This window comes from Molossus molossus, unplaced genomic scaffold (genome assembly GCF_014108415.1).
Source record: "Molossus molossus isolate mMolMol1 unplaced genomic scaffold, mMolMol1.p scaffold_m16_p_12, whole genome shotgun sequence".
In the NCBI taxonomy this organism is placed as follows: Eukaryota; Metazoa; Chordata; class Mammalia; order Chiroptera; family Molossidae; genus Molossus; species Molossus molossus.
The window spans coordinates 31,115,818-31,142,550 of record NW_023425347.1 but is presented as its reverse complement, the minus strand read 5'-3'; the positions used below and the strand labels follow the sequence as shown (position 1 = coordinate 31,142,550).

The 26,733-nt window shown below is 39.8% G+C and overlaps 1 protein-coding gene across 9 annotated transcripts in view; it reads right to left on the bottom strand.

Moving 5' to 3' along the window:
* Positions 1–25,366: 25,366 nt before the first annotated feature.
* Positions 25,367–26,733, bottom strand: part of EVI5 (ecotropic viral integration site 5) — a 197,902-nt gene continuing 196,535 nt past the window's right edge. For 7 of the 9 annotated variants that reach the window (XM_036255429.1, XM_036255433.1, XM_036255432.1 and 4 more), the window contains one exon: positions 25,367–25,696. In XM_036255429.1, the coding sequence (XP_036111322.1) occupies positions 25,382–25,696 (315 nt within the window). In that variant the 3' untranslated portion in view covers positions 25,367–25,381. The remainder of the gene's footprint in view (positions 25,697–26,733) is intronic. The other 2 variants (XM_036255436.1, XM_036255437.1) reach the window with 1 other exon arrangement.

The window sequence follows — 26,733 nt, the reverse complement described above, 5'->3', positions numbered from 1 at the left end:
TTATTTATGGGAAGTTAAATGAATAACCATCTTGTTTTAGGACTTAATTTACCCATCTTTAAACAGGAAATGCCTTCCATGTGTCAAATATTATGAACTACTGGCTAAAGAGTAGCTGTGGAAGACACACTAAAAGTAAAATCAATGTTTAATAAACACAGTAAAGCCCTGGCCGGTTTGGCTCAGCGGTTAGAGCGTCAGCCTGCGGTCCACAGAACCCCGGGTTCGGTTCCCGCTAAGGGCATGTACCTTGGCTGCAGTTTGTCCCCGGCCCTGGTTGGGTCGTGTGGGTGGCGGCCACTCGATGTGTCCCTTTCACATCGAGGTTTCTCTCTCTTCCTCTCTCTCCTTCCCGGTCTATCTGAGTAAAAAATGGAAAAATGTCCTCAGGTGAGGATGGAAAAAAATAAAAAATAAAAAAATAATAAACACAGTAAAAAGAAAAAAGAAAAAAAATGACAGGATGGGACTGGGTATGAGACTCCTCTGTGAGCCAGACAAGAGATTTTGTCTATATGAAGGTGGTGCTTTATTTTTTAAATATATTTTTTGTTATATTGCCCTGGCTGGTTTGGCTCAGTGGTTAGAGCATTGGCCTGTAGACTGAAGGGTTGTGGGTTCGATTCCCAGTCAAAGGCATGTATCTGGGTTGCATGTTTGATTCCTGTCCCTGGTCAGGGTCATGTGAAAGGCAACCAATTGATGTGACATCGATGTTTCTCTCTCTCTCTCTCTCTCTCTCCTTCCTCCCTCCCTTTCTTCCACTCTCTCTAAAGAAATCAATGGAAAAATATCCTCAGGAGAGGATTAACAACAAAAAAATTTATATTAGCTATAATTTGATATAGAAAGAAAAGAAGAAACCCCAGTAAAACAGCTTTCCAGTATTTTTGTTCTGCCTCTTAAAAAAAAGCAAACCACCATAATTGTAATCATATAGGTACAAATGTGTATTCTGCTTTTTTGAAGGAACATAATATTTCTTTTATTTTTTCAAATCTTTAATTGAACAAAAACTATTTTATAGTAACATTTATTTAAATAAAAAGCATGACAATCATCTTCCTTGCTCTAATATTCTCTTTCATTATTCTCAATTGCTATAAAAAAAAATTCTATCAACTAGATTACTATAATTTACTCAATCAACCTGTCTTAGTATTTAGCTTGTTTTCATTTTTTACTATTTTAAAAATGCAACAAAATGTTTTCTGATACAGCTTTGTCCACATACAATGGATATTTTCAAGACCTTTGATACATACCAGAAAAAGTGTTTGGGATAACATGTTTATGTAAGGCATAAGCCAAAAGAATTCATATCACTTAACAAAATCATAAAAATTAACTATGGAAAAGTTACATTTTTATTAACGACCAGACATAGAACAAGTCTTTATTTTTATGTACACAAAGTATTTGTTAGATAGTGACCACACTCTGTCTTATTGCCATAGTTTTGTCCTCATGGTATCAAAAGCTATTTAAGCACTGGCAGTTAGAGTGTTGGCCTGCGGTCCGGAGAGACTCGGGTTCGGTTCCCGCTAAGGGCATGTACCTCGGTTGCAGTTTATCCCTGGCCCTGGTTGGTCGTGCGGGTGGCAACCACTTGATGTGTCCCTTTCACGTCGATGTTTCTGTCTCTCTCTCTCTTCCTCTCTCCCCCTTCCACTCTATCTGAATAAAAAATGGAAAAATAACCTCACGTGAGGATAACAAAATAAAAAATAAAAAGCTGTTTAATTTTTGTCTTTGTGGGTATAGTCAGACAGAAATGAATTATATATTTATGATAATTGTGTGATGTCAACTCAAATGTTAGGTAATATAATTTTCTCCATTCGACTCTTATAAGTAGCAGGCTATCAAAATAAAATTTAAATGACACTATAAGTCAGAATAAGATTTGATGGTATCATCATTTATGGAAAGTGGGTAATGCTTTTTTACTAACATACGCAAAAATTGGGAAATGGGGTAAAGAAGAAATTTGGAAATAAACAAATTAATGTAAGACTTGCGCTATGAGTAAGACTCAATCATAATTATATTCGGAATCTTTCAAACATGAAGAAAAACACTATTTTCTTTCAATAAACATTTTCGGACTGATATATTTAAACTTTGACACATTATAAAATATACTCTATTGCTATAGAAATTGTAAATTAAACTTTACATAAAGGATTTCAAACATCTGAAGAGGGAGGGGGCTGTTAGCTTTACTGTTCAGAGTTCAAATAAGAAAATTGTTAACCTCAGCCCATATATATTTTTACATTGTTCCTAAGAACAGATTGAATAAAGTGTCATCTTATGTGTGGGCTGCATGAGATGACTCTTCATAGAAACAGACCCAGGGTGAACTTTCATGGAAAAAAAAAAGGAGTAGATTTTACTTGGTGAATGGAAAATGTAACGAGAGAGAAAATGTAAAATTATTTTTCTTTTAAGCTTTTCATCATTTCCTCCAGGATGTTTGGTGACCATTTTACCCTACTCCAGATGAAACTCTTCACTTTAAAACAGTAAAGCCTGTGTATTGTAACTTTTAAAAATTACTCACAAAACACAGCTCCTCTAGAGGGAATGCCTGACCCTCTGCCCAGAGGTAAGATGGAGGTTGAGGCCCCTGGAAACCTCAGCCAGCGGTGAGTCTGGGAGAATCAGTCCACGTGAATACCCCCAAGGTTTCATCAGAGGCGAGTCTCTGGGAGGACAGCATAACACATCCCCTCGCCCCCTGCTGCACACTTGGAACGGTCACCCCAGCAGCGTGAGGTTGTCTGGCATTATCAGAAGCCTGGAAAACGGCATTCGATGAATAAGTTGCTGAACAAAGCATAGCTACAATAGAACATGTGGAAAGTTGATAAAGGAAAAATTAAAACATGCTTCCATATCCTACCATCTTAGTTTAACCATGAGTACTATTTTTTCCAATCTTAAAAAAAAGTCTAGATTTATATTTTGCACACTATGATCATTTAAATGATGTCATTATTTTTAAAAATGTTTTTCTTTATTGATTTTAGAGAGAGAGAGGAAGGAAGAGGGAGAGGTAGAAACATCGATGAGAGAGAACATCGATTGGCTGCCTTCTGCATGCCCCCCACTGGGGATCTGGCCCACAACCTGGGCATGTGCCCTGACCAGGAATCGAACCAGTGACCTCTTGGTGCATGGGTCGATACTCAACTGAGCCACACTGGCCGGGCATAAATGATGTGTTATGATTTTTGATCACCATTTTACTGAATAGTTGGATTGTTTCTCTTTCTGCCTACTATAAATGGTGCTGTGATTTTTACAACACTGTATTTGGGTTTTTATGTGTGAATAATTCTTTCTTTAGTATTGGTTGCCCGAAGTGGAATTCCTGCATCAAAGGGTAAGAACCTTTTGTTTTTAGTTTTTAAAGGGTAAGAACCTTTTAAAGTTTATGAACACATATTGACAAATTATTTTCCCAAATGAGTGTAATAATTACACCCATGCCAAGGAAAAATTTAAATACCATAATAACCGAGGAGCAGTCAAATGTAGTTATTAAAGGCATGGACTCTGAGCCAGATGCCGATAGTCTGGAAATCCTGGCTGTCATTTATTATTCTTAGACAAGTTCCTTAACCTCTCTGTACCTCAGTTTCCTTGTCTGTAAACATGGTTACAACATCAGCACCTATGTCGTAGGCTGTTGCATTGCACAGATTCAACAAGTGAATAGAGTGAAGCATCCAGTAGGCATTTACTGTGTTATCACTATATGCCGAGCACTCTTCAAGGCCCTTTCATACATGATTTCTAACTGTCCCAATTAACAGCCAATGGAAATCACACAACCAGAGCGGAACAGAGTCCAGATTCAAACCCAGGTCAGACTGGTGCAGACACTAGGCAGGGTCCAGGAGGTTGGCCTCAAGGCCTCACAGTGGGAGCAGTAGCTTGCACATTCCAGGCAGTACCCAGGATTGGCCAGAAAGCATTTTCATATAAATTTCTCACATCCCCAATTGACTGACCACCTCAGAGACTCAGGCTCCTTTCCTGACTCACAGGCCTCATCCATCCCAGGAGTCCTTGGGTTCTGGGCTTTCCAAGATCATTTCCAACTCTCATGGTCTATGTCCTCATCAGATGGAGCAGATCACTGAGGCCGAGGCTGAGGCTGAGGCTGGTGGAGAAGTATCAAAGGATCACTGCCTCCTCCTGAAATATTCTTAACTGTTCCTGTTGTTGGGTAAAGGCCAGTTCAGCGGTAGAGGTCACCATGAGTTTTCATTTGAGCTTTAATTAAAACACACTCACCCTGGCCAGTTTGGCTCAGTAGTTAGAGCATCAGCCTGCGGTTCAGAGAGACCAGGGTTTGGTTCCCACTAAGGGCACGTACCTCAGTTGCAGTTTGTCCCCGACCCTGGTTGGGTCATGCGGGTGGCAGCCACTCGATGTGTTCCTTTCACGTCGATGTCTCTCTCTCTCTCTCTCTCTCTCTCTTCCTCTCTCTCCCTCCTGCTCTATTTGAACAACAACAACAAAAAATTTAAAAATGTCCTCGGGTGAGGATTAAAAAAAAAAATTTGCCCTGGCCGGTCTGGCTCAGCGGTTAGAGTGTTGGCCTGCGGTCCAGAGAGACCTGGGTTCGGTTCCTGCCCAGGGCATGTACCTTGGTTGCATTTTGTCCCTGGCCCTGGTTGGGTTGTGCGGGTGGCAACCACTTGATGTGTCCCTTTCACGTCAATGTTTCTCTCTCTCTCTCTCGCCCTCCCACTCTATCTGAACAAAATACCGAAAAATGTCCTTGGGTGAGGATAAAAAAAAAAAAAAAAACCACACTCACAGACCACACACACACACACACACCCCTACACATAACCCTCAACCCCCCAGTTCCTGTCTGATAAAAGAATGAACAGGGCTTCTGTGCAAATCAGGGATTTGCTTGTGCACCTCACAGTCCTTTTGTTCACTAGTGGGGGAGAGAATGTCCTGGTGGCAACAAGGAAACACAAGGGACAGCACCAGAATGACCTCTGCCTCAGAGAGGAACCTGGTGACCAGCGCAGAGGCTGAGTGCAAAGCACCACTGAGGCTGGAAGGATGGAAAGGCTCAGTGCTGGCCCAGTGGTCCCACAGGAGGATGAGGTTTGTGGACTCGATTGTACACTTCATTTTAATTCAACAAATATTTACTGAACACTGGTTGAATGTCATGTACCATGCCATATATGGAGTACAGAGATGGATGGGGGGGGCGGGGGGGGCGGGGTCTCTGCTTTCCTTCAACCAACCAGGAAGTGAATATAGCAGGGAAGGTGAATAAAGGAGACAATGAATGAATGAAGAATATTTTTCTCCTATCCCAGGCCTCTGAGATGTCATCTGGCCTGGCCTACAGGGAACTTTCTTTTAACCAGTGTGATGCTTAATTTTGTGTCAGCTTGACTGGGCAAAGGGAAACCCAGCTCACTGGTGAAACATTCTGAGTGCGTCTGTGAGGGTATTTCCAGAAGACATTCACATGTGAAGCAATAGGCTGAGTAATGAGGATCCGCCCTCACCAGTGTGGGCCCGGATCAGGGCTGGCTTCATCCAATCAGTTGAGGGTCCTAACAGAACAAAAGGTGGAGGAAAGGTAAATCATATTCCCCACCACCCGTCTTGATCTGGGATGCCTGTCATCTCCTGCCTGTGGACACTGGAACTCCTGGTTCTCTGGCCTGTGAATGCTGCCCCACCCCCGCCCTCATATACCACAGACTGAATTTTACTTCTGGTTCTCCAGCTTGCAGATAGTGGCACTTCTTGGTCACCATAATCATGTAAGCCAATTCCTGTAACAAACCTCCCTCTTATATATCTATAACCTATTGGTTCTGTTTCCCTGGAGAACCCTAATACACCCAGTCTGCACAGTTTCTGCTACAGATCTGAAACTCATGTCATATGAGGCTGGGATTAGGATTTTGGAGCATCAACATATTCTACCAGTTGCTGGAGAATGTGATCTGCTTTTTTAAAAAATATGTTTTTATTGATTTTTTAGAGAGAAAAAGAGAAATATCAATGTGCGAAAGAAACATTGATCGGCTGCCTCCTGCATGTCCCCTACTGGGGATCGAGCCTGCAACCCGGGCATGTACCCTGACCAGGAATCGAACCGGGACCTCAGTCCATGGGATGATGCTCAGTCCACTGAGCCACTCCAGCCAGGCTATGATCTGCTGTTTGCTCAAAGATATTTTGGTGGTTTGGGAATCATTTTGAAGCTTGGATTGAAGAAAGGCATTTGATTTGGGGACATTCCATCACGTTTCTCTAATGAAAATTTCTCTGTTTTACTTAGGATTCACTGAGGAAAGAGTCAGAGAGGGTAGATGGAAATGTTTGTTCTTTCCTTCCTTCCCTCCCTCCCTCTCTCCTTTCTTTCTGTCTCCCTTTCTTCTTTTCTTTCTCATCACAAAGTTGAGATTAACTATTACTGTTAACTATTCATGGTACCAAGATTAAATGCAGTATTTCTCTCTGGGATCCTAGGAAGTAATTATTGTGTGAAAGAAATGCAATAGAAATTGCTGTTTCTCACAACACTCAATATGCATTGTTAACATTCATATAAAAATACAATTTGGTAAAAATTATACTTAGGGAAATTCTGGCACTGTCTAGCAAGGTACCAGCTGCCTGCTGATCTGGTTTAATCCATGGATGTTTTAGACTAGACTGTCCGAAAAAGTGTATAAGCTGACATGTGCTTTAAATAATCCTCCCTGAAAATTGCTTCTTCCTACTGAGTATTTAAAATAAATATTGGGCCCTGGCCGGTTTTGCTCAGTGGTTAGAGCATTGGCCTGTCGTCCAGAGAGATCTGGGTTCGGTTCCTGCTAAGGGCACGTACCTTGGTTGCAGTTTGTCCCCGGCCCTGGTTGGGTTGTGTGGGTGGCAGCCACTCGATGTGTCCCTTTCACATTGATGTTTCTCTCTCTCTCCCCCTCCCACTCTATCTATCTGAACAAAAAATGGAAAAAGTGTCCCTGGGTGAGGATAAGTAAGTAAGTAAGTAAGTAAATAAATAAATAAATAAATAAATAAATAAATAAATAAATATTGGATGACAGGATGAGATTATACTCCGAGATAAATCCTGGAATGCTGCTACTCTGAGTTGTCTGAATTCAGACCATATGCCTTACTAGACAATTCGAGGGTAGGCTATGACTTATTATGAAAGCCGAGGACAGCGGGCTGTATAAGAAGCTTTTCTCACCTATAAGGGGAAATCAAAGTCAGGTGTAAGTTTTCCCTGAAGAAATTGTTTTGAGTCTGCATAGCCCCAACATGAGACCCTAAAGGGTCATTTTCATAGAACATGACCAAAATACTTTTTCCAACTATATGTTTTTCAATACAGAATAGTTTAAAAAATAGTACAATGAACATCTAAATAATTCCAACTAAAATGATCTTTTTTTGTCTCACACAGTGCTTAAAAATTCTCCTTGGGTGAGGATAAAAAAATATAAAAATAAATTAAAATGAATAAATAAATAAATAAATAAATCCTCACCCAGGATACTCTTCCATTTATCTTCAGATAGAGTGGGAGGGAGGGAGAGAGAGACATCCATGTAAGAGGGACACATTGACTGGTGGCCTCCCGCACAACCCTGGTCAGGATTGGGGACCAAACCGTAACCGAGGCACATATCCTTGACAGGAATCGAACCAGGGACTCTTTGGTTTGTGGGCAGATGCTTCAATCGCTGAGTCAAACCAGCCAGGGCAAAAATAAAATCTCAACACCCCCAGAAGTCATAATTTTGGGTAGTACTACTTCCTGCCACACTCTATCGGATAAAGTATTTGTGATATTCATGGAGGTAATTAAACAAAGTTACTTATATAGCATTGTTATAATGTTATGAACCACTTAAAAGGTGAGAAATACCTACCAAATACTTACCAAATGTAAATTTATTTTGCAAATATCTAACCTTTCTGGCCGTGACTAGCCAAGAGGGTTTGATCAGGCATTCTGAGTCTGAGATGATAAGAATCGTTATATGCATAGAACAGTGCTAGCTGTTCTGTTTTTATTTTTGTTTTCCCCAACAGAAAGGAGTAGTCTCATTCATCTACAAAAACTTCTATCTCTCAGGGGTTTTTTTGTTTTTTGTTTTTATCCTCACCCGAGGACATTCTTCCATTTTTTGTTCAGATAAAGTGGGAGAGAGGGAGAGGAAGAGAGAGAGAGAGAGAGAGAGAGAGAGAGAGAGAGAGAGAGAGAGAGAGAGAAAGAGATCGACGTGAAAGGGACACATTGAGTGGCTGCCTCCCGCATGACCAACCAGGGCTGGGGACAAACTGCAACCATATCTCTCAGGTTTTTAAAGATTTAATACAAACGTTAGTAGGGGCAGCAGGACAGAGTATATCTGTGTTGAACCTGTGTAGTTGGCCCATACTTAATTCCTGCCAACAGATCTAAAGGCTGAGGAATTTCAAAGCCATAAAAAGTATAATGTTGTCATATAATAGACAAGTCATGTCTAAAGTCTGCCTATTCCCCATGTATGGTATTAGCCTGAAATCCAGGCTTGAAATGTGTCAGTCAAGCTAATAACTTATTTTTATTGGTTGTGGACTATAAGATTGTGCCAAGTTCTTTTCCCACATTATTTTATTGAACACAACAACACTATGAGATAAGTAGTGTTATTATTATTATTTCTGTTTTATGGATGAAGAAACTGAGGCTTAGAGAGGTTACTTTGCCCAAAGTCACATAGCTACTTAATGGAATTCAAACCTAAGTGGATTTGACATTAAAGCTCAGACTCTTAACTCTTTGGTTATGCTGTCCACCTACAAGAAACTAACACACTGGATGGTTCTTTATTCAGGCTGGGATGAGATAAATACTGCTCTCTGCCAGGCAGGGGCATGGCTATAGAGGGAACAAGTCAACAATAGCTCTTGTTTATAAGAATCAGAACTTGTAATTCACAATAATTCTTATTATTTATTTATTTATTTAGTTCATCCTCACCTGAGGACATTTCTCCATTTTCTTGTTCAGATAGAGTTGGAGGGAGAGAGAAGGGGGGAGGGGAGGGGAGGGAGAGAGAGAGAGAGAGAGAGAGAGAGAGAGAGAGAGAGAGAGAAGCATTAACATGAAAGGGACACATCGAGTGGCTGCCTCCCACATGACTCCAACCAGGGCCAGGGACGAATCACAACTAAGGTATGTGCCCTTGACCGGAATAGAACCCGTGACTCATTGGTCTGTGGACCAAGGCTCTAACCGCTGAGCCAAACTGGCCAGGGTCACAACAATGCTTAAATAGCTCTAGAAATAAAGTCTTGGGTACTTTATTCTCTTTTATAAACTTTTATCGATGTATAGTTTATATACATAGAGTAAAGGTGCATAAATCCTAAGAGTAGAGCTTGGTTAACTTTTTTTCTTTATTGATTTTTAGAGAGAGGAAGGGAGAGGGAGAGAGACAGAAACACCGATGAGAGAGAACATCCATTGGCTGCCTCCCTCATGCCCCGCACTGGGGATCAGGCCCACAACCTGGGCATGTGCCCTGACCGAGAATTGAACCAGCGACCTCTTGGTGCATGGGTTGATGCCCAACCACTGAGCCACACCAGCCAGGCTTGGTTAATTTTTTGATAGATATACACCCAAGTCAAGATCTAGAATATTTCCAGCACCTCAGGTGCTTGATTAAACTTGTATTTTTTAATTAGTCGTTTAAAGTGGGAGACCATTACTGAGCTCCAGTTAGAAACTGGCAAGAAATTAGCTTGAGAGCTACAAAAATCGAGGCCATTGAGCAAGGTTTGTAGAGTTAAGTGGGCCTCCCATGAGCCAACTCACATCTGGGATGTTATCTTGCCTTGGAGACTGTTCAACTTGTCAGATTTAATGATCTGATTCAGGTTTTCCACCAGTTGATAGCAATGAAGTTGTTATTGTTTTATTTTCCTGGAAAATATCAAACATACATAAATAGAACAGTAACTGTACCCTATGTACCCATCACCCAGCTTCAACAGTAAATCTATGACTAAACTTGTTTCGTTTATCTTTCAACTCACTACTCCCCTCCTCCATCGGACTATTTTGAAGTAAATCCTAAACATTGTATCTTTTTTTTTCTTTTTTGTTAATCCTCATCTGAAAATATTTTTCCATTGATTTTTTGATAGAGTGGAAGGGAGGGAGGGAGAGAGAGAGAAACATTGATGTGACGGAGACACATCAATTGGTTGCTTCCCACACGACCGTGCTGGGAATCGAACCTACAACCCAAGTATATGCCCTTGACTGGAATTGAACCTGCAACCATTTGGTCCACAGGCTGATGCTCTAACCACTGAGAAAACCAGCCAGGGCATCATATAATTTATTTTATAAATATTGCAGAATGTCTCTATAAATAAAAGGCTCTTCTTAGCAACAGCTATTGAGGCAAAGAAAAATTACAGAAGGTTTTTAATTTTATAAATGTTAGGTGGCCATTCCAAATTTGGGTTTTACACTAATCCTACTAAGGTTTTCTTGGCTACCAAGCAGTCCTTGATAAATCATGTATAAAGGTGAGTCTGGCTGGTGTGGCTCAGTGGTTGAGTGTCAACCCATGCACCAAGAGGTTGCCGGTTTGATTCCCAGTCAGGGCACATGCCCAGGTTGTGGGCCTGATTCCCAGTGCGGGGCATGGAGGAGGCGGCCAATCGATGTACTCTCTCATCAGTGTTTCTATCTCTCTCTCCCTCTCCCTTCCTCTCTCTCTAAAATCAATAAAGGAAAAAATAAATTAAAAAAAAGGAGAAGGTGATACTTACGATTCCAGGGAAAACTGGTTAAGAGTTTTTGACGTTTAAAGCAGCTTATTTTAAATTCAGCTAATGAGAAATCACCGGGTGTTTGAAAACTCTCAGTGCCCCAACTGCCCTAATCTAATGCCTCACGTCACGGCTCTGGGACAGGGATGCACTTAGTGCAGCCAGACAAAAGGTAAGTCTATATGTAAGCCAGAGTATTTATTCTGAGGATGGTTGAGAGCATAATGGTGAAAATATATGAAGAATATACATGAATATGATAATATACAAAGCTATCTCTCAGATTAGAGAGAAAAATTCCCTCAAATGTACTTAATATCACAAGTTTCCATTTATAATAAATATACATCTTCAGTTTCAATTAGATCATTTGTTTCCAAAAGTATACTCTAAAGGAAAAATAACATTTTTTATTACTAATGGGAATGTTAAATTGGAGGGTATATTAGCAATATGTATCAGAAAAAATGTATTAAAAATACACACCCCCACTGGTCTGAGACTTCTTCTTTTCATCATATATCATAAGGAAAAAGAAAGATGTGTGTCACCACTTACTTTAAGCGGTTTCATGGCAATGACAGGGAACACATGCCCGACAATAGAATGTTGGTTAAATGTAAAAAAGGATGTTCAGCCCTGGCCGGTTAGGCTCAGCGTTTAGAGCGTCAGCCCACGGACCAGAGAGTCCCGGGTTCGGTTCCTGCTAAGGGCACATACCTTGGTTGCAGTTTGTCCCCGGCCCCGGTTGGGGTTGTGTGGGTGGCGACCACTCAATGTGTCTCTCTCACATCGATGTTTCTCTCTCTCTCTTCCTCCCTCTCTATCTGATGGTAAATGCAAAAATGTCCTTGGGTGAGGATAAAAAAACGGATGTTCATAGGATGTATAGCCCTTAAAATATATAAAAAAGGATAAGGTAAAAAGAAATCCAGTCGCATAACGATGTGTATGTATATTCCCAATGTTGAAAAATGAAATAAACAAATAATAAAAACAGGAGAGAAAAAGACAAGAAAATTAGAGGAGTGGAAATCCAGGGGCCCCAGCCCCAACATCTCACTAACAGAAAGAGAAAGGAAATTATCACAGGAATAGTAAAAATATTTCCAAATCTAAAGGACATAAGTCTCCCTATTGAAAGGATCCCGGGAAGGCCCAACACAATGAGTGGAAAAACACCCTATGAAGGGGCATCACTGTGAAATTTCAGAAGACAAAGCTATTGGTGTATGTCTAACAGTCTCTGCCATACTGCCCAAACGATCAGTAAAATAGAATAAAAACATTTCCCCCCAAAAAAGAATAAAAAAATGTATCACAACATTTAACTCCCATGTTTCTTCTTTGGGAGGCTACCAGATATAGTATAATTTACCTAGAATGTGGGATTAATGAAGAAGATAAGAGCGAGTCCATCACTTACTGGCTACATAATCTTGGACAAGTTACTTAAGCTTTCCAATGCCTTAATGTTCTTATTTGTAAAGGAAAGATATTTATATTGTTGTAAGGTTTAAATAATTTAATATATAAAAAGTACCTAGCTAAATGCAATGTGGTATCCTGGATTAGATCCTGGAGTAGAAAGAAATGAATTAGTGGAAAAACTAATGGGATCTGAATAAAGTCTGTAGTTTAGTTAAAACTATAGTACCATTAATAATTTCTTATTTTGACAAGTATACTGTAGTTTTGTTAGACATTAGGCAAGCTAGGTGAAGGGTGTATGGACACTCTGTACAATCTTTGTAACTTTTCTGTAAATCTATAATTATTCCAAAATAAAAGATTTATAAAGTACTTGGCCCCTACCTTACACTATATTAAAAAATGGATCATCAACCTAAATGTAAGAGTTAAAACTATAACACTTCTAGAAGAAAACACAGTGACTTTAAATTAAGCAATAGTTTCTTAGGTAATAACCAAACGCACAAGCAACCGAAATAAAAATACACAAAATAGACTTAATCAAAAGTAAACACTTTTGTGCTTCAAAGGACACCATTAAGAAAGTGAAAAGATAGCCTAGTTGGTGTGGCTCAGTGGTTGAGCGTTGACCCATGCACCAAGAGGTTGCTGGTTCATTTCCTGGTCAGGGTACATGCCCAAGTTGTGGGCCCAATCCTCATCTGGGGGTATACAGGAGGCGGCCAGTTGATGTTCTCTCTCATCAATGTTTCTATCTCTCTCTCCCTCTCCCTTTCTCTCTCTCTCAAATCAATAAAGAAAAAAAGAAAGTGAAAAGATAGCTCATGAAATAGGAGAAATTTTTGCAAATCATGTATCTGATGAAGGACTTGTATACAAAGAATTCTCACAGTTCAACAATATAAAACAATTTAAAAAATGGACAAGATTTAAACAGACATTTCAGGTAAAGATGGCAGCATAGGTAAATGTGGTATCACCTCCTCCCACAAGTACATCAAAATTACAACTAAGCTACAGAACAACCATCATTCAAAACCACCTGAAACTGAGCTGAATGGAAGTCCTACAAATAAAAAATTAAAGAAGAAACCACATTGAGACTGGCTCCAGCGTGGGGGAGGCAGCTTGAAAGGCACCAGACACATACGGGAAGAACTGAGTTGTTTGGCATTGTGGTGAGAGCTTGAGAGACAGCTTTCTCCCAGACAGAAGTGCTGGTGGAGACCCTTGTTCCTTTGGTGAGTGTTTCCCCATTGGGGCCAACAGACAGACACCATATCTGGGGCTCCAGCAACCTGGCTCACCCTGGTTGCTCCACCCTGGTGATTCCCTGAGGCCCTGCCCCACCCAAATTTCAGGCCCACCCAAGCTGTTTCCAGTGGCTTTACCATAGGATTGGCCTGCCTTGGCTCCTGCTTCAGATTTTCCTAAATTCTCTCAAACAAACAGCATCTGGCCTCAGCAAGCCTCATACCCCTCACTAAGTGGCCCCAGGCCCAGCACTAGAAGCAGCCAGCCTCGGTTCACAACTTGGCTTTGCCTGGCAACCTCCAAGCCCAGCACAAGAAGTAGCCATCTGCAGATGGCTTTGTAGCTTCTGTCTGGTGGCCCAGGTAAAACACAGGCAGTGGTTGACCTTGCCCCAGAGCCAGCACACCCAGTGGACAGCTTCAGACCACATTGAAGCACCACCACCCAACCACCTCCATAAGTGACACACTCAAGGAATGGACTCAGTGGGTACCAGAGCCCTGCTGAAGTAAGTATTGCTCTGGGTGGTGGACCCTGCACAGCTGATCCTCCAAGGTAGTCAGAGGTTAGTGGTCAGTGGGCACAGCTAGTCCTTGCAGCTGATCAACCTGAGTAGATATCTCCCATTGACATGCCAACAGCAATCAAGACTCAATTACTACAGAAGGGTGTCCACATGAGGGGTATACCTTGAGGGCACAGCTGGGGTGATCAGGGAGGCTGTGCCACTGGGCTCTACAGGATACCTACTATAACAGGTCACCCTACAAAGCCTAGGAGACATAGGAACTCTACCTAATACATAGAAACAAACACAGGGAGGCAGCCAAAATGAGGAGAAAAAGAAACATGTCCCAAATGGAAAAACAGAACTCCAGGAAAAGAACTAAAGAAAATGGAGATAAGCAATTTTAACAGATGCAGAGTTCAAAACAGTTGTTATAATAAATTTAGGACCTCAAGAGCATAAAAAGGGGCCAGTCAAAAATGAAGGATGCACAGTCAGAAATGAAGGAGGCACTAACTGAAATAAAGAATACTTTACAGGGAATCAATAGCAGAGTAGGTGAAGCCAAGAAGCAAACCATTGATTTGGAATATAAGGAAGCAAAAAACATCCGACCAAAACAGCAAAAAGAAAAGAAAAATTTAAAAAAGTGAGGATAGTGTAAGGAGCCTCTGGGACAACTTCAAGCATACCAACATTTGCATTATGCCCCGGGGTGCCAGAAGGAGAAAAGAGAGAGAGCAAGAAATTGAAAACCTATTTGAAACAACAATGACAGAAAAATTCCCTAACTTAGTGAAGAAAACAGACATACAAGTCCAGGAAGCACAGAGAGTCCCAAACAAGATGAATCCCAAGAGGCCCACACCAAGGCACATCATCATCAAAATGCAAAAGGTTCAAGATGAAGAGAGAATCTTAAAAGCAGCAAGAGAAAAGCAGTTAGTTACCTACAATGGAGCTGATTATCAGCTGATTTCTCAAAAAAAAAAAAAAAACTTTGCAGGCCAGAAGTGGGTGACAAGAAATTTGCAAAGTGTTGAAAAGCAAGGACCTACAACCAAGATCACTCTATCCTGCAAAGCTATCATTTAGAACTGATGGACATACACAGAGTTTACCAGACAAGTAAAAACTAAAGGAGTTCATCACCACCAAAGCAGTATTATATGAAATGTTGAAGGGTCTTCTTGAAGTAAAAGATCAAAAGTATGAACAATTAAATGGAAATAAATACATATCTATCAACAGTTGAATCTATAAACAAAATGAACAAGCAGAACAGAAACAGACTCATAGATAGAACTTTCGATGGTTGCCAGATGGGAGGCGTGTTGGGAGTATGGGTAAAAAAGGTGAAGGGGGCACCCTGGCCGGTTTGGCTCAGCAGTTAGAGTGTTGGCCTGTGGTCCGGAGAGACCTGGGTTCAGTTCCCGCTAAGGGCATGTACCTCGGTTGCAGTTTGTCCCCGGCCCTCGTTGGGTTGTGCAGGTGGCAGCCACTCGATGTGTCCCTTTCACGTCGATGTTTCTCTCTCTCTCTCTCTCCCTCTCTCTCTCTCTCTCTCCTTCCCACTCCATCTAAACAAAAAATGGAAAAATGTCCTCGGGTGAGGATTAAAAAAAAAAAGGTGAAGGGATTAAGAAGTACAAATTGGTTGTTAGACTGAGGAAACTCAAAGAGAATGGGATAGGGGGGCAGGAAGAGATAAACAAAAGAACTTATATACATATATGCATAATGAATGGACACAGATAATAGTGTGGGGAAGGCAGGAGTTGGGAGGAGGGAGTCAATAGTGGAAAAAGGGAGGACATCTGTAATACATTCAACAATAAAGATAAGTTTTTAAAAAAGTACTGATCCTGGAGCATCATATTCAGAGATTTTGATATACTAGGTGAGCCCAGGAATCATAGTTCCACAAATGATTCGTGTGTAGTCATGACTGGGTACAGTTTGAATAAAACTTTTTCTTCCCATTCAGTAAACAAAATAATAATAATAAAATAAAAATAAATAGACATTTCCAAAGAATTTATACAAAGAGTCAATAAGCACATGAAAAGATGGTTGACATTATTAGTCATTATAGAAATGCAAAATAAAATCATAATGAGATACCACTTCACACCTACTAGAATGCCTAAAATAAAAAGGACAGACAATAATAAGTGTTGATAAGGGTATGGAGAAATTGAAACCCTCTTACATTGTTGGTTGTGTTATAAAGTACTGCAGACACTTAAAATAGTTTGGTAGTTCCTCAAAATGTTAAACAAAATTACCATATGATCCAGAAATTCTCCTAAGTGTATATCCAAGAGAATGGAAAACCTATGTCCACATGTAAACATGTACACGAGTGTTCATAGCAGTATCATTCATGACAGCAGAAAACTAGTATCAACTCAAATGTTTATCAATTGATGAATGAATGAACAAAATGTGGAATACCCATATACTGGAATATTATTGAAAAAGGAATGAAGGACTAATACATGCCACAACATGAATGAGTCTCAAAAACATTATGTTAAGTGAAAAACAAAGGTAAAATATACAATTCCATTTATATGAAATGTCCTGAATGGGCAAATCCATAGAAGCAAAGTAGATTAGTATTTGCCTAGTAACAGTGAAAGTGGGGTTGGGGGGTATGGAAGAAAGAGTGGAGAGTGACTGCTAATGGATATGGAGTTTCTTCTTGGGGTGATGAAAGTATTATGATATTGCTGTGAATGGTGTGAACTGGTATCAGTAGTGGTGATGGTTGTACAATTCTGTCATATACTAAGAAGGATATAGTTGTATATATATTTAATTTATCTTTATTGTTGAAAGTATTACTGAGGTTTAAGATATGTGATAACAACAACAGCTAGAATAATTCCCAACACTGGCAGAAATGAGGAAATAGACACTGTCATGTTATCACCTCAAGCAATTCATTTATGCAAAAATACCATGTAGACAGTGGAAACATAGAACTGGAGAGCAGATGAGAAGTCAAGGCAGGAGAAGAAATACTCAAACCAATGGCTGTGTACTGACTGGCCTGTACTGGTTCAGGGGATGCAGAGGAACAATGCACGGTTTCTCTTTTAGCTAACATTGATTGTGCCAAACCCTTTTGGGCTCTGGTACACGCACGTCTCCCGTCTTGCCAAAGAGCGGTTTGGTGATGAACAAGAAGCTTCTCCAATTTTGACCCACAAATAAACAATTCTATTTTAGAGAAATTAGTGAAGCAAATGAAAGGCTGCGGGATCTGTTTAAAATAGCTACAGAGTGTCAAGGGCTGTCAGCCAGACCAAACAACACACCTTCCCACACACCCCACTTGGGCCTGTGATTACTCAAATCCCAGCACTGGCCAGGGGACTGCCAGCCAGGAACATCCCTCCAAAGAACACAACTGGAAGGCATTTTGCCAGAAAAGGGCAGCTGGACCTGGCCTTAGTCTTTGAATGACTAAGACTTAACCGGGGCAAAATGCATGACATTTTTCTTTATATTTATACATTTATGCTTTATACCATGACTCCCCATTGTTTGGTTTTCCACCTCCTCTCCTGGAAGTTTGCTTTTGCAGTTCCGGCAGCAGCTCAGCCTGGCCCAGGAGGTGGGGGAGAGGGATGTGGCTCAAAGACTCCTTTCGGCTGAGCAGCCAAAGCCTGCCCAGAAGCTTATCTGGTAGTAAGGAGGCTGCAGAGACAAACCTTCATTCACACACCAAAGGTTTTAAAACTCTCTCTTTGTAAATGGAGTCCACTGCTGAGCTCCAGTGAAGGGCACAAGGGCAGCGGCTGGAACTCGAGACACAAAACAGAAGAGACAATGCAAGGCCGAGGGGAATAGATGTCTGTTCTACCCACCGGGAAGTGAGCTTAGTCAGCTTGGTAGGTCCACACAATTGTGCCTTGAAGGGAGAAGTACAGCAAACACCAAGGAGGGGCACCTAGTCCAGTCCTGGGGTGGGAAGGGCAGAGGTGACACCATAGACCAGGAAAGCCTCTGCCTGGAGAGGAAGAGCCCCTGATGCCAGGCACGGTGACCTCACGGGCTGCTCCAGTCTGCTGTGTGGGGCTGTGGGCAATGGCTGCCGGCCGCACGCTTGAAGCCGGGGCAGGAACAGTTAGGAGCTCCCAGGTGCATCTCAACTGCCACAGCATCTCTCGGTCTTGGAGTCTCTCATGTGTACAGCATGCATTTCCTTTTTAAAAAAACACCAGAGACACAGTATCTTTAAAGTCAACTAGTTTCTTTCCACCTGCCCTGCTCTTTCTTGTTACTGAGCACAGCCTCAGAGAAGACCCCTTTCCAGTCTCTGGAAAAGTGGTCAGCCCTGGGTGGCGAGAGGGTGAGGACACAGTAGAAGCTACCTTCTAAGAATCCATTCAGGAGGATATCGAAAGGTTCTCTGGGGCTGAAATCCTACACACTGGTATAAGATGCTTTATTTCTAGGCATCTGTGGTAAAATCTAGAGTGACAGAGAGAGAGATGTAGCCATACACCCAAATCACGGGACATTAGCATCTATGTAAGAGCAGGTCATTGGATAGGAGACAATGGGGCACACAGAACAGCTGTGACAGGGATCATGGTCCCTGTCCTGGTGCAGGGCAGAGCTTTTGGATGGGCAGGGAACAGGGAAGGGTCCAAAGGAGGTCCTTGACCCAAGCTGGATGTAATCTCTGAATTGCCATAGCACTGTATCGGTTCCCTTGTATCTCACATTCATGTGTGAAGACAGAATTTGGTCTGGTTCATCTTTGCCATTTCAGCAGTTGCTGATGGATGCCTTGTGCCAAAGCAGTGTTTAGTAATTAGACAACTCTGGTGCATTGAGAATCTGGGTTTTCCACTGACATTTGTACTTCACAGATGTTGTTTATTCCATTTTACTAGTGAATAAACTGAGGTGGAGTGATTTATTTAACTATTCTTTCACTCATTCAACAAATATTTGTTGTGAGCTAAGGCACTGTTCTGAATTCTGGGGGTAGAGACAAAAATCATAAAGCTTGCATTCTAGTGTGGGTAGACGAACAAAAACTAATAAAAATATAAAATGTACAGGCTGTCAGACAGTTATCGATGCTGTGGAGAAATATAGAGCTGGGAAGGGGCTTTTTAAAAAGGAGGGTCAGAAAAGGCTCCTGTGCAGGAGACACTTGAGCAGAGTCCAGGAAGAGGCGGGAGCTAACCTTGTAGGAATGTGGTAGAGGCATTTCCAGGAGAGGCAAGGCCTTGGGTCGGCGTCTGGGGAACAAGGAGCAGCAACGAGGCCATGTTCTTCTGTGACCTGTCCAGGTTTCATCAACACAAAGCTTGGGTCTTGATCTAGTGCCAGAATTCTAAACCTTAAAAAACTGGCTTTATTTCATGGGCAAAAACAATGGGTAAATTTTATAACTTTTAGGTTTTGTTTTTTTCCTTCTATATATCTTTGTTTGAACATACTTTTTTTTTTTTTTTTACCGTTTAAGCGTACAATTCAGTGGCATTAAATACATTTTTTTATGCAACCATCATCACCACCCATTTCCAGAACTTTTTCATCATCCCCAAAAGCAGCTCTATAGTAATATCTACTATACTGTATTTCTATAAATTTTCTATTCAGTGAAACCATACTACGTCTGGCTTATTTCACTTAGCATGTTTTCAAGATTCATCCATATTGTAGCATGTATCAGAATTTCCTTTTTACAGTTGAATTTATTCCATTATATGTACTGCGTGGGCCAAAAGGAGGTTTGCAGTTGTTTGTATGGAAAATAATACAATAATTAGTAAATAATAATACAAGAATAAACTTTGTTTTGCATACTCACAACTATACTACACCTTTTGCCCCATCCTGTATATATCACCATCTTTTTTTTTTTTTTTAATATCACCTTTTATTTATCCATTCATCTGTTGATCACTTGTAGTTTTTACCTTTTGTCTCTTGTAATGCTGTTATGAACACTGGTGTGCAGATATCTGAGTCCCTGCTTTCTTCTGAGTATGTATCCAGAGGTGGACTTGCTGGATCATATGGTAATACTATGTTTAGCTTTTTTGAGGAACACTGGATGCCCCACTTTACATTCTCAGCCGAAATGTACAAGGTTCCAATTTTTCCTTGACCAACTTTTCCTTATCAACACTTGTTTTGTTTGTTTGTGTTGAATAGCTATCCTAGTAAGTGGGAAGTAGCACCTCATTGTGGTTCAGGTTTTTTTTTTTTTCTCACTGACTCCAAATTAGTGATCCATCTTTAATAGGTATATGTATTTTTAGATCTGGTCCTAGTGGTCCTTTGTTTTTTGACCCACTTCTAAGTTTATATCAGAGATTCTCAACCAGGGGCAATTTTTCATTTTCAGTCTTTCCCTACCAAGGACATTTAGCAATGACTGGAGGAAGACATCTGCGGTTGTCACAACACGAGGGGGTGCTACTGTCAGCTAGTGGGTCGAGGCCAGGAATGCTCTAAACACCCCACAAGGTACACGACAGTCACTTGCCCCAAATGTCAATAGTGCCAAGGTGGAGAAACCCTGGATTATAACTATCTTGTCATATTTCATGTACCTTTATAAAGTACCTTAAATCCTTTTGGGAATAGAGCAGATTATACAGTGAACTACTGCTTCTGAACTAAATGACATTAATGTTGTGATAAAGATGCAGAAGGCAAGCATTTCTTTTTATAACAGCCTCTATGTGTATATTCAGATTATATATGTTTGAATACATTTATTGAATTAGTTGATAATTAACTAAAATACGAGGTGAAAATACAGTCGGCCTTTGTTTATCGCCGTTAGTCAGTTCCAGACTCTACTGCGATAAATGAATTTCCACCAAGTAGGGTTCTTTATACACAGTCGTCCCTGCCACTTCGTGCTTGGACTTCCGGAAAAAACCGCGATCGAGTGAAGCCGCGGAAGTCCAAGCACGAAGTGGTGAGGGACAACTGTATTGCCATAAATATTTTTAAAAAATTAGTATGCTCCTGAAGGAAACGGCAAATCTAAATATCTGGCCTTCCATTAAATGGAAAAATATCACATCCCAGCCTGTCTGGTACTAATTACACATGGGTGGACTAGATGGATATGGTCCCTGTACCCATGGAGCACAAACCTCACTAATGAGTATCTGATGTTAGGCCACACATTTGTTTAGTGTTTTGTATCTTTTTTTTTTTTTTTAAGAACTGCAATCTTGAATCCTCTGTCATTTAAATCACATATTTGCGTGTCTTTATTTTCTGGAGATTTTTCATTTTCTTTCTGAGCAGCCTCATTGCCTTGGTTATTCATGGTATTTGATGGATTCCTTCTCCAACCAGCTATCTATGGATGAGTGTAGCACTTCTCTAGTAGATTTTTAAAATACTTTGATGCATCTCCCCTTTTAAGTTGAATAGCTTAAGGAAACAAAAATTCTTATAAAATGAAAAACTTTTAATTGTTTAAAGCAAAGGCACAAGTAAATATTCCAGGTCATCATACAATGTTACAATAAGAAATTCCAACAGTAAAATAAAATACATTGTAAGTTTGCATCTCTATAGTATACCTAATGTGTTATTCTATCATCTCTTCTTTGGAGTGAAAAGAAGGGACAGGTAGATCAATGGATGTGATGTAAAAACTTGAATTATAAATAGCATCCACTCCACTTTAAACCAGAACTTTTAATTTCAGTAGAATGAATGAATTTAAATTATTTTTTAAAACTTACTGTTTTATTAATGATAGAGCAGCAATAACTTTCTTGCTAAAGCTCATTGTTTTAATAAAAGTAAATCATTGATTTCTGAAATGTTAGCAGTTGATGCCTGGTACTACAATAATCAAGCTGGCCATAAAAGGGCTTTATCAAAAACACAATTCATATGCTTTTCTTATTTGAATCTGAAAATTATAGTGCATCCTATAAAAGATAAAGGATAATGAGGAACCAAGTAATTTCTTAGGTCATAAATAAAATTCTTAAAAGGCTGTAGGCCTTGTTTTCAATCAGAGGTTCTGTCTGGTGAGTAACAAGATACAACACAAGCCAAGAAAAAGTTGTTGCTTTTTTCTTCCAAAACAGGCAGCCAGTTAGCAGGGATTTGCTGTCTCAATTACTCATCGAATATTGACTGACTAATATTTATCAATAAAACAGGTAGAAACTGTGTCAAGTTACATCTTTGACTTCTTTTACCAGGATGAAAAATTTACCACTAATTTTTAAAAGGCCGTTGAGACATTTTCTTGATCTAAAAGTTCTGTTTTACCACCTCAATGCAATTTCCATTTTATTCAGATCATCTGTGAACTTCACTCTTAGCTTTCTGACCCAGGATTACACCAGGAAGGTGACTAGGCCAAGGGAATACATTTAAAAAATTTTTTTACTGTGAGTTTTAAAAATTTATTTCATTCACTTCCTCCCTGCCCCCAAATTCCTCAGTTCTGTTTAACTGAATAACATCTAAATGTCAAAATACCGGAACTAATTAAAATCAAGAAAACATTGTCCAATGCCTCTGTCTTAATTTGAATGAAATGGAATGTAATCAGAGCATAGTATCCTATTGCATCCTAAATGTCAGGAAGATTTTAAACTCTTTTCAGGAGTATTTGAATAAAAGATCTTGAATGAGAAGATTGCTTCTTGTTTTTCATTATCCAAATTCCAAGAGTATCAATGGATTAAAGTTTGCTTACCATGATTCTTTTAATACCTAATTCCTAACCAGAAACAGTACTTAGGAAATGCTCTAACAATATCTTTCAAAGTTTAGAATTCAAACATGATTACAGAAAGATATTCTTTCTTTTAAAGTCAAATTATAACCTTAACTCAACGAAGCATACCCTAAAGGTCAATCTTACATACTTTAAAGAAAGTGCTGGAATTCTTTCTTTGTCCATTTCCAAAGGTACAGATATCCTTCCAAATTTGTCTTTGGTGTCAAAGACTTCATGATATAAAACAGCTGTCACACTTTCCATTTTGAATAGTTCTGAATACAAGATCCACCAGGAAATTTTAGGTTTCCAAACTATGAACTCAACAGCGAAAGCAAATGGTCTGATGTTCTACCAAGACAAATTGAAGTAAGCTTACATTTTAGAGTATCTAAATCAAGGGTCAGTGAACTTTTTCTCTGAAGAGCCAGAAAGTTAGATAATTTAGGCTACTCAGCTTTGCCACTGTAACACAAAAGCAGCCATAGACAATATATAATGGATAAGCATGGGTATCCAATAAAACTTTATCAATATTGAAATATGTATTTTATATGATTTTCATGTGACAAATTCTTTTGATTTTTTCCTTCAACTATTTGAATATGTAAAAAACACTCTTTGCTTGTAGGTCATGTAAAGATAGGCAGCTGGCTGGAATTGGCTCATGGGTGTCGTTGCTGACCTCTGGTCTAGATCATTCAGATTTCTTGATGTGGGTGTCAAAGCAATCATGTGGCCATGAATCATCTCATTTCACTTGGGCATCAACAGCCTCTAGGCTGACAGTAACGGACCCCAAAAGCACCAGTCAGGTGATTCTAGGAGTACTATCTATACTCCCACAGGCTGTGAAATGTGATTTAACTTCTTTAAAAAATCACATTAATTGTCAGAAAAGCAGGGAATTGAGAAAATCATTCGCTGAACCTTTTCAGACCGTTTGGTGTCAGAGAGATCTGAATGAAAATCTTGGCTTTGCCACTTACTAACACGTGACCACAGGTCAATTACTTAACCACTAGAACTTAGCCTGGTGCCATGGACACAGCAGGCGTGTTTTCAGTCTCGCTTCTCAAGCAAATAGCTACAAAGGGCTTGCTGGAGAAGCCTAGTTCATGGAGATGCATACAGCTTAGCTCCTGGTTTTAGACAGAAAACTATATTTGTCTCTTCTACTCCATTCTGTAATATATATATATATATATATATATTATTCTGCATGTAACATATTGTGCAAAATTATATCTCCATATATACTGAAGTCAACCTTCCCCTCATCCTCGAAGGCTATTTTTTCCATAGGCAGCTGATGAAAATGAGAGTGGAAAGCATCCAGTCAACACATTCTTGTTATCTTTCCATAATGTAAGTATAATCTGGGTGTTTCCTCCAATTTATCAATGATAGATATTCAGTTTCCTATGAAATATAGTCTGAATGATAAAAAAAGGGGGGGGGGGGAGAATTGGTAGGAAAGAATTTTTATGGCTTTATCTATAGATTAGTAATTAGAGAATCTGAACATAATGTCCATAGATTATTTGCAGATATTACTGTTGTGTATCTTGGACTTAAGTCCATTGCTTAATTTATATTAAGTAGAATATTAGCACTAAGTAATGTGTGCTGTAACATTTTTAATCATGGACAATTTATTAGTTTCATACACACGAGGTTAAAATATCTCACCAACAGTGTTTTTGAGCAAGAATTAGTTATAAATCAGCTAGTGTTTAATGCTAAGCAAAATACTAAAGCTATTAAAATATTAGTGTTTGGTTTTATTTTCAATTTCCTTTTAACTGTATTTACAGAAGTCCTGTCAGAATGCTGGAGGCAGTCATTTCGCAACATGTACATTCTCCATATAAAATGATGTTCAATATTGGGTGATGCAGATTTATAAATTATGTACAAAAAACAATATATTTGTAGTTAACTTTCTGCTCTGACTCATAAGCAATATATGAAAATATATGCACATAAAAATCTGAAATTCAAACAAAACTTAAAACTCTCAAGCCAGATAACCATTAATTAGTATTTAAAAAAGTTACATAGAAAAAAAGATGCTGTGTTTGGGAACTTTCAGTGGCCCACTAATAAAGCAGTAATTTCAACTGAAAATAAAAGTCCCCCAAACACAAAAACACAAGATAAATCAAATGTATGTCTTGGTCAAATGTTTGGAGACAGCTGCCCTGAAAACAAATTGATAAATATAAATATACAATTTGTTTACTAAGCATAAAATATTGCACAAGAGCAGTTTTGTCTGAAGAAAATTAAATTTTCCATAGTTCTGAACTTCAAAATGGTTCCCACATATAGATATAATTAACATTTTCTACACAAGAAACATTAATATTCAGTAATACTGTTAGAACCTTATTTCTCACATTAACCATATTCCAATCTACTTGATGGCAACGGTCAGTCAGTGGTCAAGGTTTGGCAAAGATGAAAAGGCAGATAAGATTGAAAAATACATATATGTACATATGAAACAGATATGTCCCCAAAACCCTTAATCATATAACTGATCCCTTAAAAAAAATCCACAGTCTAGGTCACAGTGGTGGTCAGACAGTAGTTGAGTATGACTCCCTTTTTTTGGGGGGCTGTTCCTTTTGAGCCACTTGCTGACTCTCTCTGGTCTCCACCACACTGTCTTCTGTTTCACTTTCACTACCATCGGCCACAGCAGGGTCCAAAGACATTGCCCCAGATTTTCTGTGCAAAGGAAAACCGATGCCACTCTCCCGTAAGGAATTCTCTATAAAATCTTCATCAGAGGAATGCGATGACTCGTCATCTCCTATTAAATGGTTGACAATGTGGATTCCATCAAAAGGGGGTTGGCCTGAGAAGCCCCTCTGGCCTTTTAGGCACCTGAGCTGTCAAAACAAAATCCAAGTTAATACACTCAACTGGGGGCAATACATACACACCCCTACCAAGAAGCAAACATTTCATGTTTAAGGAAGACGATACCTTGATTGTTTTCCATTTATCAATATAATAGTAACCTCTAATTTTTGACTGATTCCTGTGTGTTATGTAATGGGCACATAACTTGTTATTTTAATCGAATCATCACAACAGTCCTACATATGGTGCATTTGATTATCTTCATTTCAGAGATTAGGAAATAGAGACTCAGGTTGAGCATATTGCTGAGGACACATAGCTAACAGTGAAGTTTATATTCAAATTGAACTTCGTTTTTTAACTAGAGGTAACACAAAAAACCGAATGTACCCATCACCTAATTTCATCAACTAACACCGTATGGATAATCTTACTTATTACATTATACCTTTCCAGTCCTGGGATTATTTTGAGGTAGATCTTAGACATCCTATCAGTTCACCTGTAAATATTTCAGTGTGCATCTCTAGACAATATGGACTTAAAGACCATACTCCAAACTATCACACACAGTCTTTTAAGAATATGTCTCCTGTCTGGCCGGTGTGGCTCAGTGGTTGAGTATCGACCCATGCATCAAGAGGTCGCCGGTTCGCCCTGGCCGGTTTGGCTCAGCGGTTAGAGCGTTGGCCTGCGGTACAGAGAGACCCGGGTTCGGTTCCCACTAAGGGCGCGTACTTCGGTTGCAGTTTGTCCCCGGCCCTGGTTGGTTGTGCGGGTGGCAGCCACTTGATGTGTCCCTTCACGTCGATGTTTCTCACTCTCTCTCCCTTCCTCTCTCTCCCTCCCACTCTATCTGTACAAAAAAATGGAAAAATATCCTCGGGTGGAGGATTAAAAAAAAAAAGAGGTCGCCGGTTCAATTCCCAGCCAGGACACATGCCCAGACTGTGGGCCTGACCTCCAGTGGGGGGCATACGGGAGGTGGCCAATCGATGTTCTCTCTCATTGATGTTTCTATCTCTCTCTCTCTTTCACTTTCTCTCTCTCTAAAATCAATAAA